At 35.3% G+C, this 14042-nt stretch overlaps 1 protein-coding gene across 1 annotated transcript; it reads left to right on the forward strand.

The window, feature by feature from the left end:
- The first annotated feature begins 1441 nt into the window (after positions 1 to 1441).
- On the forward strand, positions 1442 to 13881 carry slc2a11a (solute carrier family 2 member 11a). The gene is made up of 14 exons (XM_015607117.3): positions 1442 to 1613; positions 3819 to 3940; positions 4254 to 4312; positions 5052 to 5150; positions 5345 to 5505; positions 5870 to 5994; positions 6097 to 6226; positions 7029 to 7177; positions 7599 to 7786; positions 8809 to 8919; positions 9239 to 9340; positions 11433 to 11508; positions 12212 to 12339; positions 12541 to 13881. The coding sequence occupies exons 3-14, from the start codon at positions 4274 to 4276 to the stop codon at positions 12757 to 12759; spliced, it is 1527 nt and encodes a 508-aa protein (XP_015462603.3). The 5' UTR covers positions 1442 to 1613; positions 3819 to 3940; positions 4254 to 4273; the 3' UTR covers positions 12760 to 13881.
- The last annotated feature ends 161 nt before the right edge of the window (positions 13882 to 14042 follow it).

Consider the following 14042-nt stretch of genomic DNA (forward strand, 5'->3'; position numbering starts at 1 on the left):
ATAGCTATTTTTACTGATGATTAAACATTTACCAGCCTTTCTATTTCAGAAAATATGCTACATAATTGATTACATGTACATGTTGTGTAAGTGACTGTTATTAAAACGGTTCTGCATTTGGTGACTCTTCCTGTCTGGAAGGCTCCAGGTAGCTTTAACTGAACTTGGCAGCTCCACTTCTGCGCTATTCGTGGTCTTGGCATTGTCTGTGTGTTACATGTAGCAAGCGGTTTACAACCCACCTCTGCAGGTTAGGACTGTCACTAAATCCACTCTCTCTATTTGTATTTGTATCTGATTAGTGCTAAAAATAACTTTATCTGTGTCTGTTGCATATTTTCCTAGTTTTTATTTATATTTATTTAGTTGGAATGTATGAAATGCTTATGTAACATTTAAATAATGAACCAGAGCACAAACACAGTAGTAATCACATGGGAAAAGTGAGGGCGTAGTCAGGGATAGGAGAAACCCTAGCTGCTTTTTAAAGTGTAGGGTTTATCGTAGGTGGGCTGCATTTCCCTTTTGCAGCCTAGACTATGGAAACAGCTACTCTGTAGACAGTGGACAAAGTCAGCAATATTTCACAAATGGTCAGACAAACTACAAGGGTATCAATACAATCAAATGTAATTAGAAACAGGTGAATATGATCAGTACTCAGGAAGAGGAAAACAGTGACTGATTTGACTGTGACACAAGGGGCATGTGGATTATGGGAAGATAGAACCTGCATCCGAAAAACAAGAAGTGCTGACCTTCTGCCCACACTGTCTCACTTAGTAGGCAGTGTGCTAATGAAGGTCCCTTTATTTAAATCAAAAGGAAAAACTAAGGTATAGTCAGCTCACGGCTAGATAACCATGTAGCTGTGTTGTCATTTTCTGAGATTATTTCCCATCATGCTTCTGGTGGAGGCTTCATAAAATACATATTACATATTAAGTTACAAGGCATGTGTCTATCACTACTGTGATTTATCAGAGACTCCAAACTTTTGTCCTCAACAACAGTTTATTTTTCTGCCATTGTTAGTTCTTGATATTTATTTAATAAAATACATTTTGTGTTCAACTCTACCTATAATCTTGTTTTCCCTAATTTTTTGCTACAACCAATTTACAGTTTCACTGCTATATATTTGCCTTATTTTTAGATAGAATTAATGCAATAAAGAACATAAATATTGCAAAATGTGTATTTATTAAACTTGTCTGTATCAAAAATAACACTGCGCAATGAGACAAAGTAGTGCAACATTAGTGCATTAAATAACTCTATAAATGACATTAAAGTGCTAGCTGTGTTTAAATACTGTACATATTAAAGTAAGAACCATATAAATACTATTAACTGCAAAACGTGTTCTTTTTCAAATCATCTGTAAACAGTCACCTAAATGATTCTTGCCTTGCGGCTTTCCGTAGCTCTCCTATTGGTTGTTGACATGTTCTGCGACAGTAAAATCGCTTGAAATTCGTTGGGTGTAAGGTCGACATTAGCATTTCTGAATCCACATACCAATTGGAATGATTGCCCATTCATGTTCATGTTTTAGCATTCCCCTAACAACGTCACACCAACTACCTTGGATGCCAAACCAACGCCTGAAGGTACTTTTAGTTTCAGTACTTAAAAATATTTGTAAGCAAATATTTATGTACTTTTACTCAAATAGAGTTTTTAAAGGGAGCACTTTTACTTTGTCTTTAAACCTGGTCAAATATCAGCCCTGAATAAACATACAGGATACAGAAGAGAATAAATATGATTTGATAATTGTGTATATATGTACAAGTTTAGATCTAACACAGTAAGTCACTTCTGCCATCTACTGGGTAAACAAAGAAGCTGCAGTTTGCAGGGAAAACTCTATCCTTTCTGTTTTTAACTTGGGTCAAAGACATTCGCTTTATTATTTATGCTGCATTTAAGGTGGAGCTGTGCTTCTCTGGTCCAGGAGCTGACAACTTTGAGGAATTTGTTAGAGAGATTTGGAGCCATGTAAGGCTGAGGCAAAAAAAATACAGCCTGTCAGTTTGCATTTGTATTTATTTACCAATATTAAATATTATGTATAGCTAACAAGGAGCCTGTAAACAGGGCTCAACAGTTCAGTACAAAAACTCTTCTTCTGCAAAGCCATACTTTTGTCATGGATACAGTATGTGGTTTAGCATCGTCTTGCTAAAATATGAAAGGGCTTTCTTGGAAGAGATTGTGTATGTAAAGGAGCATATGTTGTCCTTAAACCTCTATAAACTGTAGAGTAATTTACCACAGCATGACTTAGATACAGTAAAAATTGTATGTGAGAAATCCCAGCTCTTATAAATGACATAAAATACCTAAAAAATAATCTAAAAAATATAAAAAAGTCAAGTTTAGAATTTTAAATGTGTTAAAGTATTAAATGAAATTAAATAAATGAAGAGCTAACATTAGAAAAGAATAAAAGGGGTCTACACAATCAACGGGTCTACACAAAGTATCAACATATTCAGGAGAGAGAGAGGGAGAGAGAGAAAGAAAGAAAGCAACACAGACTTTATCCAAGAAATTATGCCTTTATACAAATGACATGTAAATCAATATTGTCCGATTCAATTGGATAGAACCTATCATTATCACTGCGTCAGCAGTATGAAGTTATCAGCTTGTTAGATGACATGATCAGCTCCAGCTTGTCTGGGCAACAGGGTCTTATCATAGTTTAGCTCTGTGTCCTTCATAAACACAGCAACCAGTCCCTGTGCACAAACAATGCTTAATTGCTTATTTACATTTTACACAGTGTCACAATTTGTTTGGAATTGAAGTTGTACATCTATTATATAATACTATTCTATTACTGTCTAAAGTGCCGAAAACTGGAGAAAATCCTCACCGCTTGCTGATCTGATGGGTTGATAAGTTACAGGCTGTAGCAAAGTAGGATTGTGTGAGTGCAGGTGCTGCCAGAGGTCAATGTTACTGTCTGTCCTTCTGAAGCTAAAAAACAAGAAAATAATAAAAATCATATGTGTGAAATGGAAATATATACAGACAAATTAAAATATATAGAGAGGTCGTAAGATTTTCCTGAATGTGTCCTTTTTTGGGATGTAAAAAATGTGTTCTAAAGTCACACGTCACTCTACTTCACACAGGTACTATGCATCTTACATACAGAAAAAAATAATTTGTTAGAAGAAAAGCTAACATGCTGGGCACAATGTGCCTTTCTGAACTGGAATTCTTTGTCAGTTTTCTCACTGTTAAATCAAGTATACATATATTTTGGTTCCGATATGAGCTATATATATAAGGACAGTTTTTTATCATTCAAATTTTTTTTAATTAATTAATATTTTACTTTGTGAAAATAAGAATGTAGTGTTTAATACTTTTTATTGTTTCATTTGATTGTGATGTTCTAAATTTGCTGGTGGTCACGTAAGGGCTTTATTTTAGATGAAAACTGACTCCAAAAAGAGAAGAATATGCTCCTGTGCAGATGGTTGCTAGGTAAGAAGTTCCATGGCAGTTCTGTGTGCTACTCAGTACTCCGGAATTTTGTTTTCAAGATGTTTTTTTTTCCACTACTGTTATGGTTGTTTTTGGAAGCTACTTATTTACTTACCCATTTTTGTTACACATAACAATGCAATTAATAAAAAATCATATAAACTAAAATAATTCTGGGTAAAAAATGTTGTTAAATGATAAATCTTATTCTGTAAAACTTATTCTAAGTTTTCTATTCTGAGATTTGATTACTACTTTTAAAACACAAGACATTGTGGATATTAAGTAACTGAACTTTTGATGTCTTACAGTTTTCTTAGTTTCTTTAGAACCTGTAGTCCACCAGGAGTCCACCAGGAGTTCACCTCTGCATGGGGCTCTGCAAGAACAAATCACAAGGCTGGGCCTGGAGACAGCCTCTGACGTCAGTAAAGTAGGTCTATTAGTGTCAAAACTAAGCTGGACTTCTAGGAACTATTGAAGGCCAGTGTGAAGACTACTTATAAATGTCATTTCTACCACTTGGAGATGGAGTTTATGATCAACAGCAAGGCTACTCATTACACTGTATCACAAACCTAACCCTGCATGCTCTCTCGCTCTCTCTCCACATCCCTCGCTCTCTCTTTTACCCACTCTCACTCTCACACACACACACATACACACACAGCCTTTCACAGAGTCAGGTTGCAGTCCTGGATCTGCCCTCAGCTTGTTCTTGTTCTTGGTTCTTTTTCTTGTTCCAGAAAGTCCTGGTCAGTTCAGCATGATCTCACAGGGGCAGGAAAGTGTCAGGAAAGAGAAGGTGAGTATTGTCAAATGTTGGATCTTTTCATTTAAAGTTTGATTAAATTGTAAGTGGAAAAAATATATATACACTAATATATGATATGCTTATATATATTAGTAAAAAAAAACATAATATATTATTTGCTACACTCACTTTGATCTTTTTTAGGTTTTAGCCTTTCTGAAAACAAGCCAGCTGCTTAATCTTAGGTGGCCTAACTCAAACATGTTTGGGGATTATTACATTGCAAAAGGTTTTAATACCCATCAATCTGTTAATAAGGCCATAGAAGGAGAGCTTTTCACGTGTTCTTACTTTGCAGGCCACACTGTAGGGCTATGGGCTGCACACAGACTTTACAGTGTGAACTAGCCACAGTGCATTTAAATGGAAAATTGTTTTATAATAATGAAGCCATTCCGACAGTAAGGATCAAACTATAAAATTAACAAATCACACTTGCTTTTTAATAGTACACTATATACCATTGAAACTGTTGCTGTAATGCTAAAATGCTAAAATCTCTTAAATTGCAACTTTACAGAAGAACAAAAAATTTTAAAGTATTTTTGTAACATTTTATTGGTATAGTCATGACATTTTGACAGTATAAAGAACAGTTAAGATTAAAACAATATAGAACATATGTAGAACAAGATTATGGTCTTTTTGTGATACTTTGTTTAACAGATAATATCACTCGTAATTGTGTGTGTGTGTGTGTGTGTGTGTGTGTGTGTGTGTGTGTATGCAGGGCCTTACTCTTACTCTGGCTTTAATGGTAGCCTCTGCTGCCGTTGGGGGGACAGTGCAATATGGCTATAACCTTGCCATTATGAATGCACCTACTGTTGTAAGTAAGAGACAGAAGGACCCATCTTTACAGTTATAATGCTGTGTTCATGTACTTTATAGGGACTAGAACGGTTGTGTTTGTTTGTATGTGTATGCACACTCATATAAGATTATATTTATATATATGTATATATTATAAGTGTATATTTATATGTATTATATGACTTTAATTTTATTTATTTTTTTCTGCAGTACATTCAGAACTTTATAAATGAGACGTTTCAGGAGCGTTGGGCAATACAGTTAGAGGTGTATGAGATCACACTTATATGGACCTTTATAGTCTCTATCTTCTCGCTGGGTGGCCTTACAGGGGCCTTGTTGGCTGGGCCCATGTCCATCCACTTTGGCAGGTAAAGCTTCTACCTGTGTTTCATTACAGTGTATTGCAGTGTATATTATGGCTTCACAATATAGACAAAATACCAGTATTGCAACTGCAGTTTGTATTGTTATATATGTAAAACATGGTGGTGGTGGATCAATATCAATAATGGTCTAACATGCATTATTGTGACAATAATGGTAAACAAACTATGTATTGCGCAGTCCTAATACACATTTTTGTATTTGTCAGTGTAGAGCATGCCTGTATTAATTTTGTTTTATTTGTCTCATTTAAATTGAAATCAACAAGTCAGTATTTAACTGTATATCTTATAATAACTTAAACATACTTATATTTCTAATAAATGCTTGTTGTTTCCTTTCTCTAAGGAAGAAGACTATGTTGCTTAATAACATATTTCTAATATCAAGTGCACTGCTGGCAGTGACAAGTCGAGAAGCTCGCTCTTTTGAGATGATTATTATTTCGAGATTCCTCGTTGGCATCAATGCAGGTACACAATACCTCAAAAGAAAACTGATTCTATAGTCCACCTGTAGTCATTTATCTCTTTTCCCCTGTTCATCTCAGGCAGGCAACTGTTGTTTGATTGCAGGTGTCAGTATGAATGTGCAGCCAATGTATTTTGGTGAAAGTGCACCAAAGCACCTACGAGGCGCTGTGTCGCTGTCCTCTGCTGTCTTTACCTCTTTTGGATTGGTTGTGGGACAAGTTGTTGGTCTCAGGTGGGTCCAATATACAGTATAAACAATTATAATATCATATAAGTGCCATACTGTGTTAAAGGAAATGGTTGAGCACGGAAATAAAGACGTATTGAAGTACTTTAATGCAGCATTCTTTAATATTTTTTCTTTTAAATTGAAAGCAGTAGTATTCTTGGGTGGGGAGGGAGCTTTATATTACAATAAATGGCATCAATGTGCTTCTGCTAACATTCTTGCAAAGCCATATACTGTATATTCATTCTAAAAGCAGGATATCTGGTTGGTCCCTATACCTTCTTCTGTTTATAATAGCCTTTGCTGTTACCTGAGCAACCATGGTGCTGCTAATGGTGCTAATACATAAGCTACTGCATACATGAAGATTTCAGGACAGCAGAACAGTTTTTATCTCTTCATTCGTTCATCATAAGCCAAAGAAACATAGAATTGTTAATAAAACAAATTGAACAATTGTGGAGCCATATTGTGCATGAAGAGAGAGAACTGATTCCTCCCACCAGATTTAATCATATGCTTGGTGAATTTACACATTCCCACAAAAACGTATGGACTATCACTTTAAATAAATACATAGTTATATAAATATGTTAGCAAGTGATGAATATTCAACACTGTGCTTTTAATGTTAATTAATTTGAATTAATCCTCAAAAGGCACAACGCAGAGACTTTCACAGAACTTAGCAATCAGTAATCAGAGACGGGGCTATGATGAATAATATTAGCAACTCAGGTTGCTAATATTATTTCTAAAGAAAATACTTATATTTAAATGACTGTTTTTGTTCACCTTTCTGTAGGGAACTGTTGGGTTGTGAGTCATGCTGGCCGTACCTGTTAGCCAGTAATGCTGTGCCTGGCTTTATCCAGCTTCTCACACTGCCATGGTTTCCAGAGAGCCCCCGGTACCTTCTCATCGACCGTGGAGACAAGAATGCCTGCCTAAAGGGTAAAAGGACTTTTAATCTTTTGATCAGTCATTCTAAGGTTCATTCTAAGGTCATGTCAAGCAGTGTAGAATTAAGGTCTGATACACCAAACATCTGAACAATGAAACTCTTTTCATACAACATGTAGATATTCCATATTTTATGAAGTATACACTCTTCAGACTTCTGAGGCTTGGGATGGGGTCCATATTGTGTACTACTTACTAATGCTAAATAGTTTTTGAGAATAAAGTCACAACACATACTCAGAGTCAGTCAGTTAGTATGTTAATATTTTGTGTGCTATTCTGACAAACCTGCACAATTAAGATTAGTATATAGAACAGTATATGCCACATAGTATTAGTGTGTAGTATGCAATTTGAATTCAGCCATTAAAAATGTTTAACCTATACTGTGTCTGTGCTGTGTGTTGGGCAGCCCTAAAGCAGCTGCGGGGCTGTGAGGTTGAGAGAGCTGAGCTGGATGAGATGCTGCAGGAGAAGGCGGAGGCTGAAGGCCTGAGAGCTCGGCAGCCCTGGGAGCTCTTCACCGACCGCAGCATTCGCTGGCAACTCATCTCCGTCGCAGTGCTGAGCAGTGCCATGCAGCTGTGTGGTAACGACTCGGTGTGTGAGCCCAGTTCTTGACTCTTATGGCAATTATGTTTTCATTTAGGATGCAGTTATGGCTGAAAACTAACTGTAACAGCTGAGGTTTGGTAAGATGACCACATATGAAACGCCTCTGTCTTTTACAAAAGCCAAAAGTATTCATACATACTTTCTTTAATTAGTGAATTTAGCTGTTTTAAGTTGCACAGTTTACTTGGATATACAGGGCAAGCTGTAAAGCTTGTAAAATCCCCATGAAAAGTTTTAGTAGAGAGCAGCTGAATGTACAGTAAGCCTTAACTTACTTTTTGTTTGGTAATCTCTTCGTATAGTGTAAATGTATTTGGCAAAATAACTCAGACTTTTGTCTGTCCTTGAATAACATGATATGTTGAAGGAGTAGTTTGAACTCATAGACTTGGGAAAAGGCTAAAGATCAAGCTTCACAGAATAACAGTTTTTTTCACAGTGTAAATGTTTCTCTGTTAGTTAAAAAAACTGAAACTGCAGGGAACATTTTATTGCACAAGAGAACTTCGCCCTTTACTCTGATGAGTAAAAAAGAAATTGTACTTTATTTTTTAGAAGACCAATGCACATTTTTCTACAGTTTGAGAAATAAATGTATAAGATAATTTTAAATATTAATAGGTTTATTTGTTTTCGTGTAATCTTCAGCAGCCCTGCTGGAGGCTGTGAAATTTGAGATCTGGCATTAAATTTTTAATAGGATACAAAAAGTTATCTAATACTTAACGCACTAGATTTGGATACATCTCAACAATCTCCAAAGTATGGTTTATGACTATAAAGAAACTGACCCAAACAAAGTGTTTTCATTGTGAAACTTAAACAATATATGGTACCTCTTTGCCAAATGTCTCTCCTGACCTGTTGTCCTGTTATCAAAGCAGGGATACTTAATTATCGATTTTAATGAACACAGCATTAGCAGTATGTGAGTAAGAGGTGTAATGAAAGAATAAATTGTAAAATCTCCTTTTTTAAGTGGTCTTTATCTTTTTCTGTCTTTACAGATTTACTTCTATGCATTCTATATATTTCAACAAGCTGGTTTATCTGCTGAGCACATCCAGTATGTGACTATTGGCACTGGCACATGTGAATTCACTGCCTGCATTCTGAGTGTAAGTGTTAAACAGGAGTTAATCAGCAGACATGTTATGTAACTGTCCTTTTAAAAGAAAGACAGGCGACTCCCGAAGAGCCCAGGATTTCTGGCATCTGTGATTTCATTAAACGTAAATGCTAGACTAGTTCATCAATGCTAGACAACTCTTGCAGTTTTCAAAGCCCTGATTACATTTTATGGGAGTTCTGGGTTACCACAGTTAAGAAGCAGTGATTTCGAGGAATATGATTATTTAGTACTAATTTCAGGTTGGAGTTTAGTAACAGGTTACAGATTTCATATGTGTGTGTGTGTGTGTGTGTGTGTGTTTTCAGAACCTACTTATAGAACGTCAAGGCAGAAAAGTGCTTTTGATGGGAGGCTACGCACTTATGACAGGCTGGGCTGTAGTCTTTACTGTGGCACTTTCATTTCAGGTAAACTTTATTTAACTATAAACAGGATCTAAATTTAGGATCTAAACACTGTATTTGCTGGTTTGCTGCTGGGACTTTATGAACACAGTATGTAATTTAGTGAACCTTGTTCATCTACAGCTTTACAATTAATCTCTTAAACTCAACTAAACCACCAGCAGTTTTAGAATATCTCTGCAGAATGTCTCAGTCAACTCATTGTTTCCATATAATGGTTAAATAATAACACATGTAACAAGTGTAACAAGTGTAATACTTCAAAAAATTGTTTAACAGAAAACAAAGTCCAGTCTACACCTAACCCCAGCCATTACCATTACCAACCTTACCATTATTCAACCCTAAAATCTAACCCTACACCCAACCCTAGCCTTAACCCTTAATCAATCCTAAAATCTAACCCTACAACTAACCCTAACCTTACCGATTAATCAACCCTAAAATCGAACCCTACACTTAACCCTAACCCTAACCATTAATCAACCCTAAAATCTAACCCTTACCCTAACCATTAATCAATCCTAAAATCTAACCCTAACCCTAAACATTAATCAACCCTAAAATCTAACCCTGCACCTAACCCTAACCTTAACCATTAATCAACCCTAAAATCTAACCCTAACCATTAATCAACCCTAAAATCTAACCCTACAACTAACCCTAACCTTGACCATTAATCAACCCTAAAATCTAACCCTACAACTAACCCTAACCTTGACCATTAATCAACCCTAAAATCTAACCCTACAACTAACCCTAACCTTGACCATTAATCAACCCTAAAATCTAACCCTAACCATTAATCAACCCTAAAATCTAACCCTACAACTAACCCTAACCTTGACCATTAATCAACCCTAAAATCTAACCCTATACCTAACCCTAACCTTACTGATTAATCAACTCTAAAATCTAACCCTAACCTTAAACCTAAATCACCCCTGAAATGTAACCTTACACCTAAACCTAACCATTAATCAACCCTAAAATCTAACCTTACACCTAACCCTAACCTTAAAGGTACATTCTGTAGAAGCGTGTGAAATAGTTACAGCAGTCAAATTTCAAAACACCACAGAGAGTAGTCTGCCCTGCCCACCTCTCCCCAGTACAAGCGAGAGAAGAGAGAAATACAGCAATTCTAAACTCTTCTAAAATTCGTATCTAGCATTATATTGACTGTATGTTACACGAGAGAGAGCTAAAGCTCTGCGATGTGCCCGAACGCAGGAGCTCCGCAATGTGCCCGACAGCGGGAGCTCCGCCATGTGCCGGACCGTGCGAGCAATGTGTACAACTGTATAAAAGTTTGCACACTCCAAGCATTTAAGCACTTACATAACATTAACCAATGTCTCTGACTGTATCTGCTGTAGATTTTTATAGGTATGGCTAGAAAGGTCAGGTAATACAAATTTAAAAGCTTTTTTAAAACTCTGCCTCCTTAAGCCTACCCCAGCAATCGGCTTTTTTGAACTCCTCTAAGTAGCTGTCTAGCTGGTCAAGTTAAGTGCTGGAAGACCATGCATTCCTAGAATTCTGCATTAAAAGCCCAGTTTTACTGCAAACGTCCTTCAGGAAGATTTAGTAGATTTGTTATATTACAGTGGTGGTTCACTGTTCTACTGTAATAAGATTCCCCAAAACAAAATATAAAGAGCCTAAGCTGGCTGTAAAAAATCTTACAAAAAGTTGACAGACTTAGATACTTGCCAAAATGGGGGGTTACTATGTCCTGACAATGCAGGGTGCTATTTTATACCTTTTGGAAATAAGGTCACTTTAAAATCACTTAGCAATCAAAGTTACAGAAATTTGCCCAAACACTCACGTACTGTAAATATACGCATATAAAATGTAACAAGTTGTATTCATTTAACCACTTCTGATCTGTGACTTTATAACTCCCTGAGGATTTTCAGTAACTAATGTAAAGCAATGCAAACTCTGAAATATAAAGTTATAAATGATGGATACAGGATAAATGATAGAATCCTAATTAATATCTGTGCTCCTTTTAAAGTTTGTTGAGTGTTTTTTTTAAATAGCTATGTGGTATATGTGAGAAAACTCATGTTAAATTTTATTTTAGAATTTAGTGCACTGGATGCCTTTCATGAGCATGGGCTGTGTGTTCACCTATATCCTCAGCTTTGGGATGGGGCCAGGTGAGTCAAACTGTGTTACTCCTGTACAACATTGCATTTTCTGTTATTGTATATTTTTCATGTAGTTTACTTTTAACATTTTTTGTGAGGTGTGACAGAGTTGTTTGACACAACTCAAATGTACTATTACTTTTTATTATTTTACTATTTTTATTAAATATCAGATTTTATGCATAGTATTTGGGAATGTGTAAGGGTAAAAAAAATATTGTGTTAGAAGTCTATATGTTTATGAATATGTATATGAATATGTTTCTTTTTATATATTTTTATTAATGTATTTAATTACAGGGAATTACTTTAAGAAAAAAAACTTTTGCACAACCATTTTCCAACCTGATAACGATAATGCATCTTTAAAACAATTGACTGCCCTTTATTTATAACACTCTTTGTAACCTGATTGTGAAAGTGTGGGGCTAAACCGCTGTATATGTTTGGTTTTGTGATACAACAAATATGGTGTGAAGCAAACTGCATTATTCACAAATTGACTAATAAATCAAAGTTGATATTTTTCCTATAAATACAATAAAATGACTTATAATTAATATATGTTAACATCAGGAAAGTAGTCTATGTTAAACACATTGATAAAAGCTATTCATTAATCAAGCCATCTGTACTGCAACTATGCTAGCTAATAGAGAGCCCATCATTCAGAAGTGACATGTTATGATACTGGGTTTAATTTTCTTCACAGCTGGAGTGACTGGAGTTCTCCCTACAGAGATTTTTAACCAGACAACCCGGCCTGCTGCCTACATGATTGCTGGTTCCTTAATGTGGCTCAATCTCTTCATTATTGGAATGATATTCCCTTTCCTTGTGGTGAGGACATATTCTATATTATAACTGATATCCTATATCATACAAATCCAAAAACAAAAATACAAATACTAATGCCAAATACAAAATGCCCACTGTCAAAGTGTATTAAAATGCCATTTTAAAGGTAATATTAATGTTCTTTGTTGAGAAATAGCTATTTCTGTCAGCTCTAATCTATTATCTTCTGTGTGTCACTAACAGAGTGGACTGGGCCAGTTCTGCTTTCTGCCGTTTGGCACTGTCTGCCTCATCACTACATTGTTTATTGGATTTGTTCTACCAGAGACTAAAGGAAAGACGCTGTCCATGATCTCAAATGAGTTCAACAAGCTTAATTTCCGTCAAAAGGAGACAACAGAAAACAAAAGAAAACAGGCTCACTACCAGCTGGGTGAAGTCTGTCATTCTACAGCCTTATAGATGTTCCACATATACATCTAAGAATTCTTGAATATTTATCAAAATGTTTGCACTTTTCTGCTGGAGAATGAGAGAGCATCAAACATGGTCACATACAGAGCTCAAAGGTAATCCTGGGAAAACTCTCATTATTTTAAATTTGATACTCTTGTGGAAGCTGTGCTCTACTGAACAATATTATACTGTATTATAAGTTAGCAGTCAATACTGTTAAGTCCAGCTAAACAACAGTAAACTTGAGAACTAACTTCTAAATTAAAAATAGCTTATAGAGAGTTAATCTGTTTTGGCAAATTAACTATACAGACACACACAGCCACACACATGCAGTGACACTAAACTTGGTGGTGGCATGTCAATGTGTGTTGTGCTGTGTAAGAATAATTGCACTTGTTTAAACAATGTATTGCAGTAGTGGCAAAAGCAGGACATACACAAAAACATTGCCTATTCTGAAAAAATGAAAAAAAAAAAAACAGCAGGTCTGGCTGACAGTCAGTTGAGCAACTTACACCATGCCTTAAAGGACTTCAAGCTGTAAAGCTGTTGTTCTTAAAAAAGAACAGAACTGAACACAAGCATACACGATATTAAATACTAACCTGAATAAAGACACTTTTTAATAAATAGTTTTAACTGTTTAAGTTATAAACCTGCTTGTTACGCTGATTATTCTAAATTTAACAGACACAACTAAATAAGTAATAGTTTTAGTGTGTGCAATAATAAACTAAACATTTACAGAGTGTACCTAGACTACTTTTAAAAACAGTAAACCTTCAATGTTGGCAACAGTAAGTGTTGGGTTTTGAGGGAATCTCTAAAGATGAGGTGTAAAATTATTTAAGATATACAAATGAATGTTTTTGCATCTGTTTGAAGGGAACACAAATGCTTAAAAGTGTTCTTAATGTGTGGTGTTCTGTTTTGAGGTATCTTGTTTTGTTTTTGGGTATGCTTTTCTACAAGCATTTATTTTCTATTACATTTTACAAGTGTTTATTTTCTACAGACATTTTTTTTTCCAAAGGATTTTGTTTCTAATACAATTCTAGTCTACTATTATGGAGTATTGTTTGACATGTTGCTTGTAACACTTTTGCATTAAAATGATGCAAACTGTAACTCCTGGCCTGGTGATCAAAATATATGAAGATTTATTTAAGTTCTCTAAAGTCTGCTTGTAGAAATGTTCAACGGGCTGTGAATAAATGTCATGGGGAAGGAAAAAGAACTAAATAGTAATATATAAATATTATTAATAGTAAATATAATAAAACAAA

The sequence above is a fragment of the Astyanax mexicanus genome, chromosome 5 (genome assembly GCF_023375975.1).
Source record: "Astyanax mexicanus isolate ESR-SI-001 chromosome 5, AstMex3_surface, whole genome shotgun sequence".
NCBI lineage: Eukaryota > Metazoa > Chordata > Actinopteri > Characiformes > Acestrorhamphidae > Astyanax > Astyanax mexicanus.

Excerpts from the sequence above, each read along its gene's own strand:
- slc2a11a (XM_015607117.3), top strand. The coding sequence starts at position 4,274 with ATGATCTCACAGGGGCAGGAAAGTGTCAGGAAAGAGAAG. Across the intron at positions 5,151-5,344 it reads TTATGAATGCACCTACTGTT|TACATTCAGAACTTTATAAA; the intron begins GTAAGTAAGAGA and ends TTTTTTCTGCAG. Across the intron at positions 9,341-11,432 it reads CTGTGGCACTTTCATTTCAG|AATTTAGTGCACTGGATGCC; the intron begins GTAAACTTTATT and ends ATTTTATTTTAG.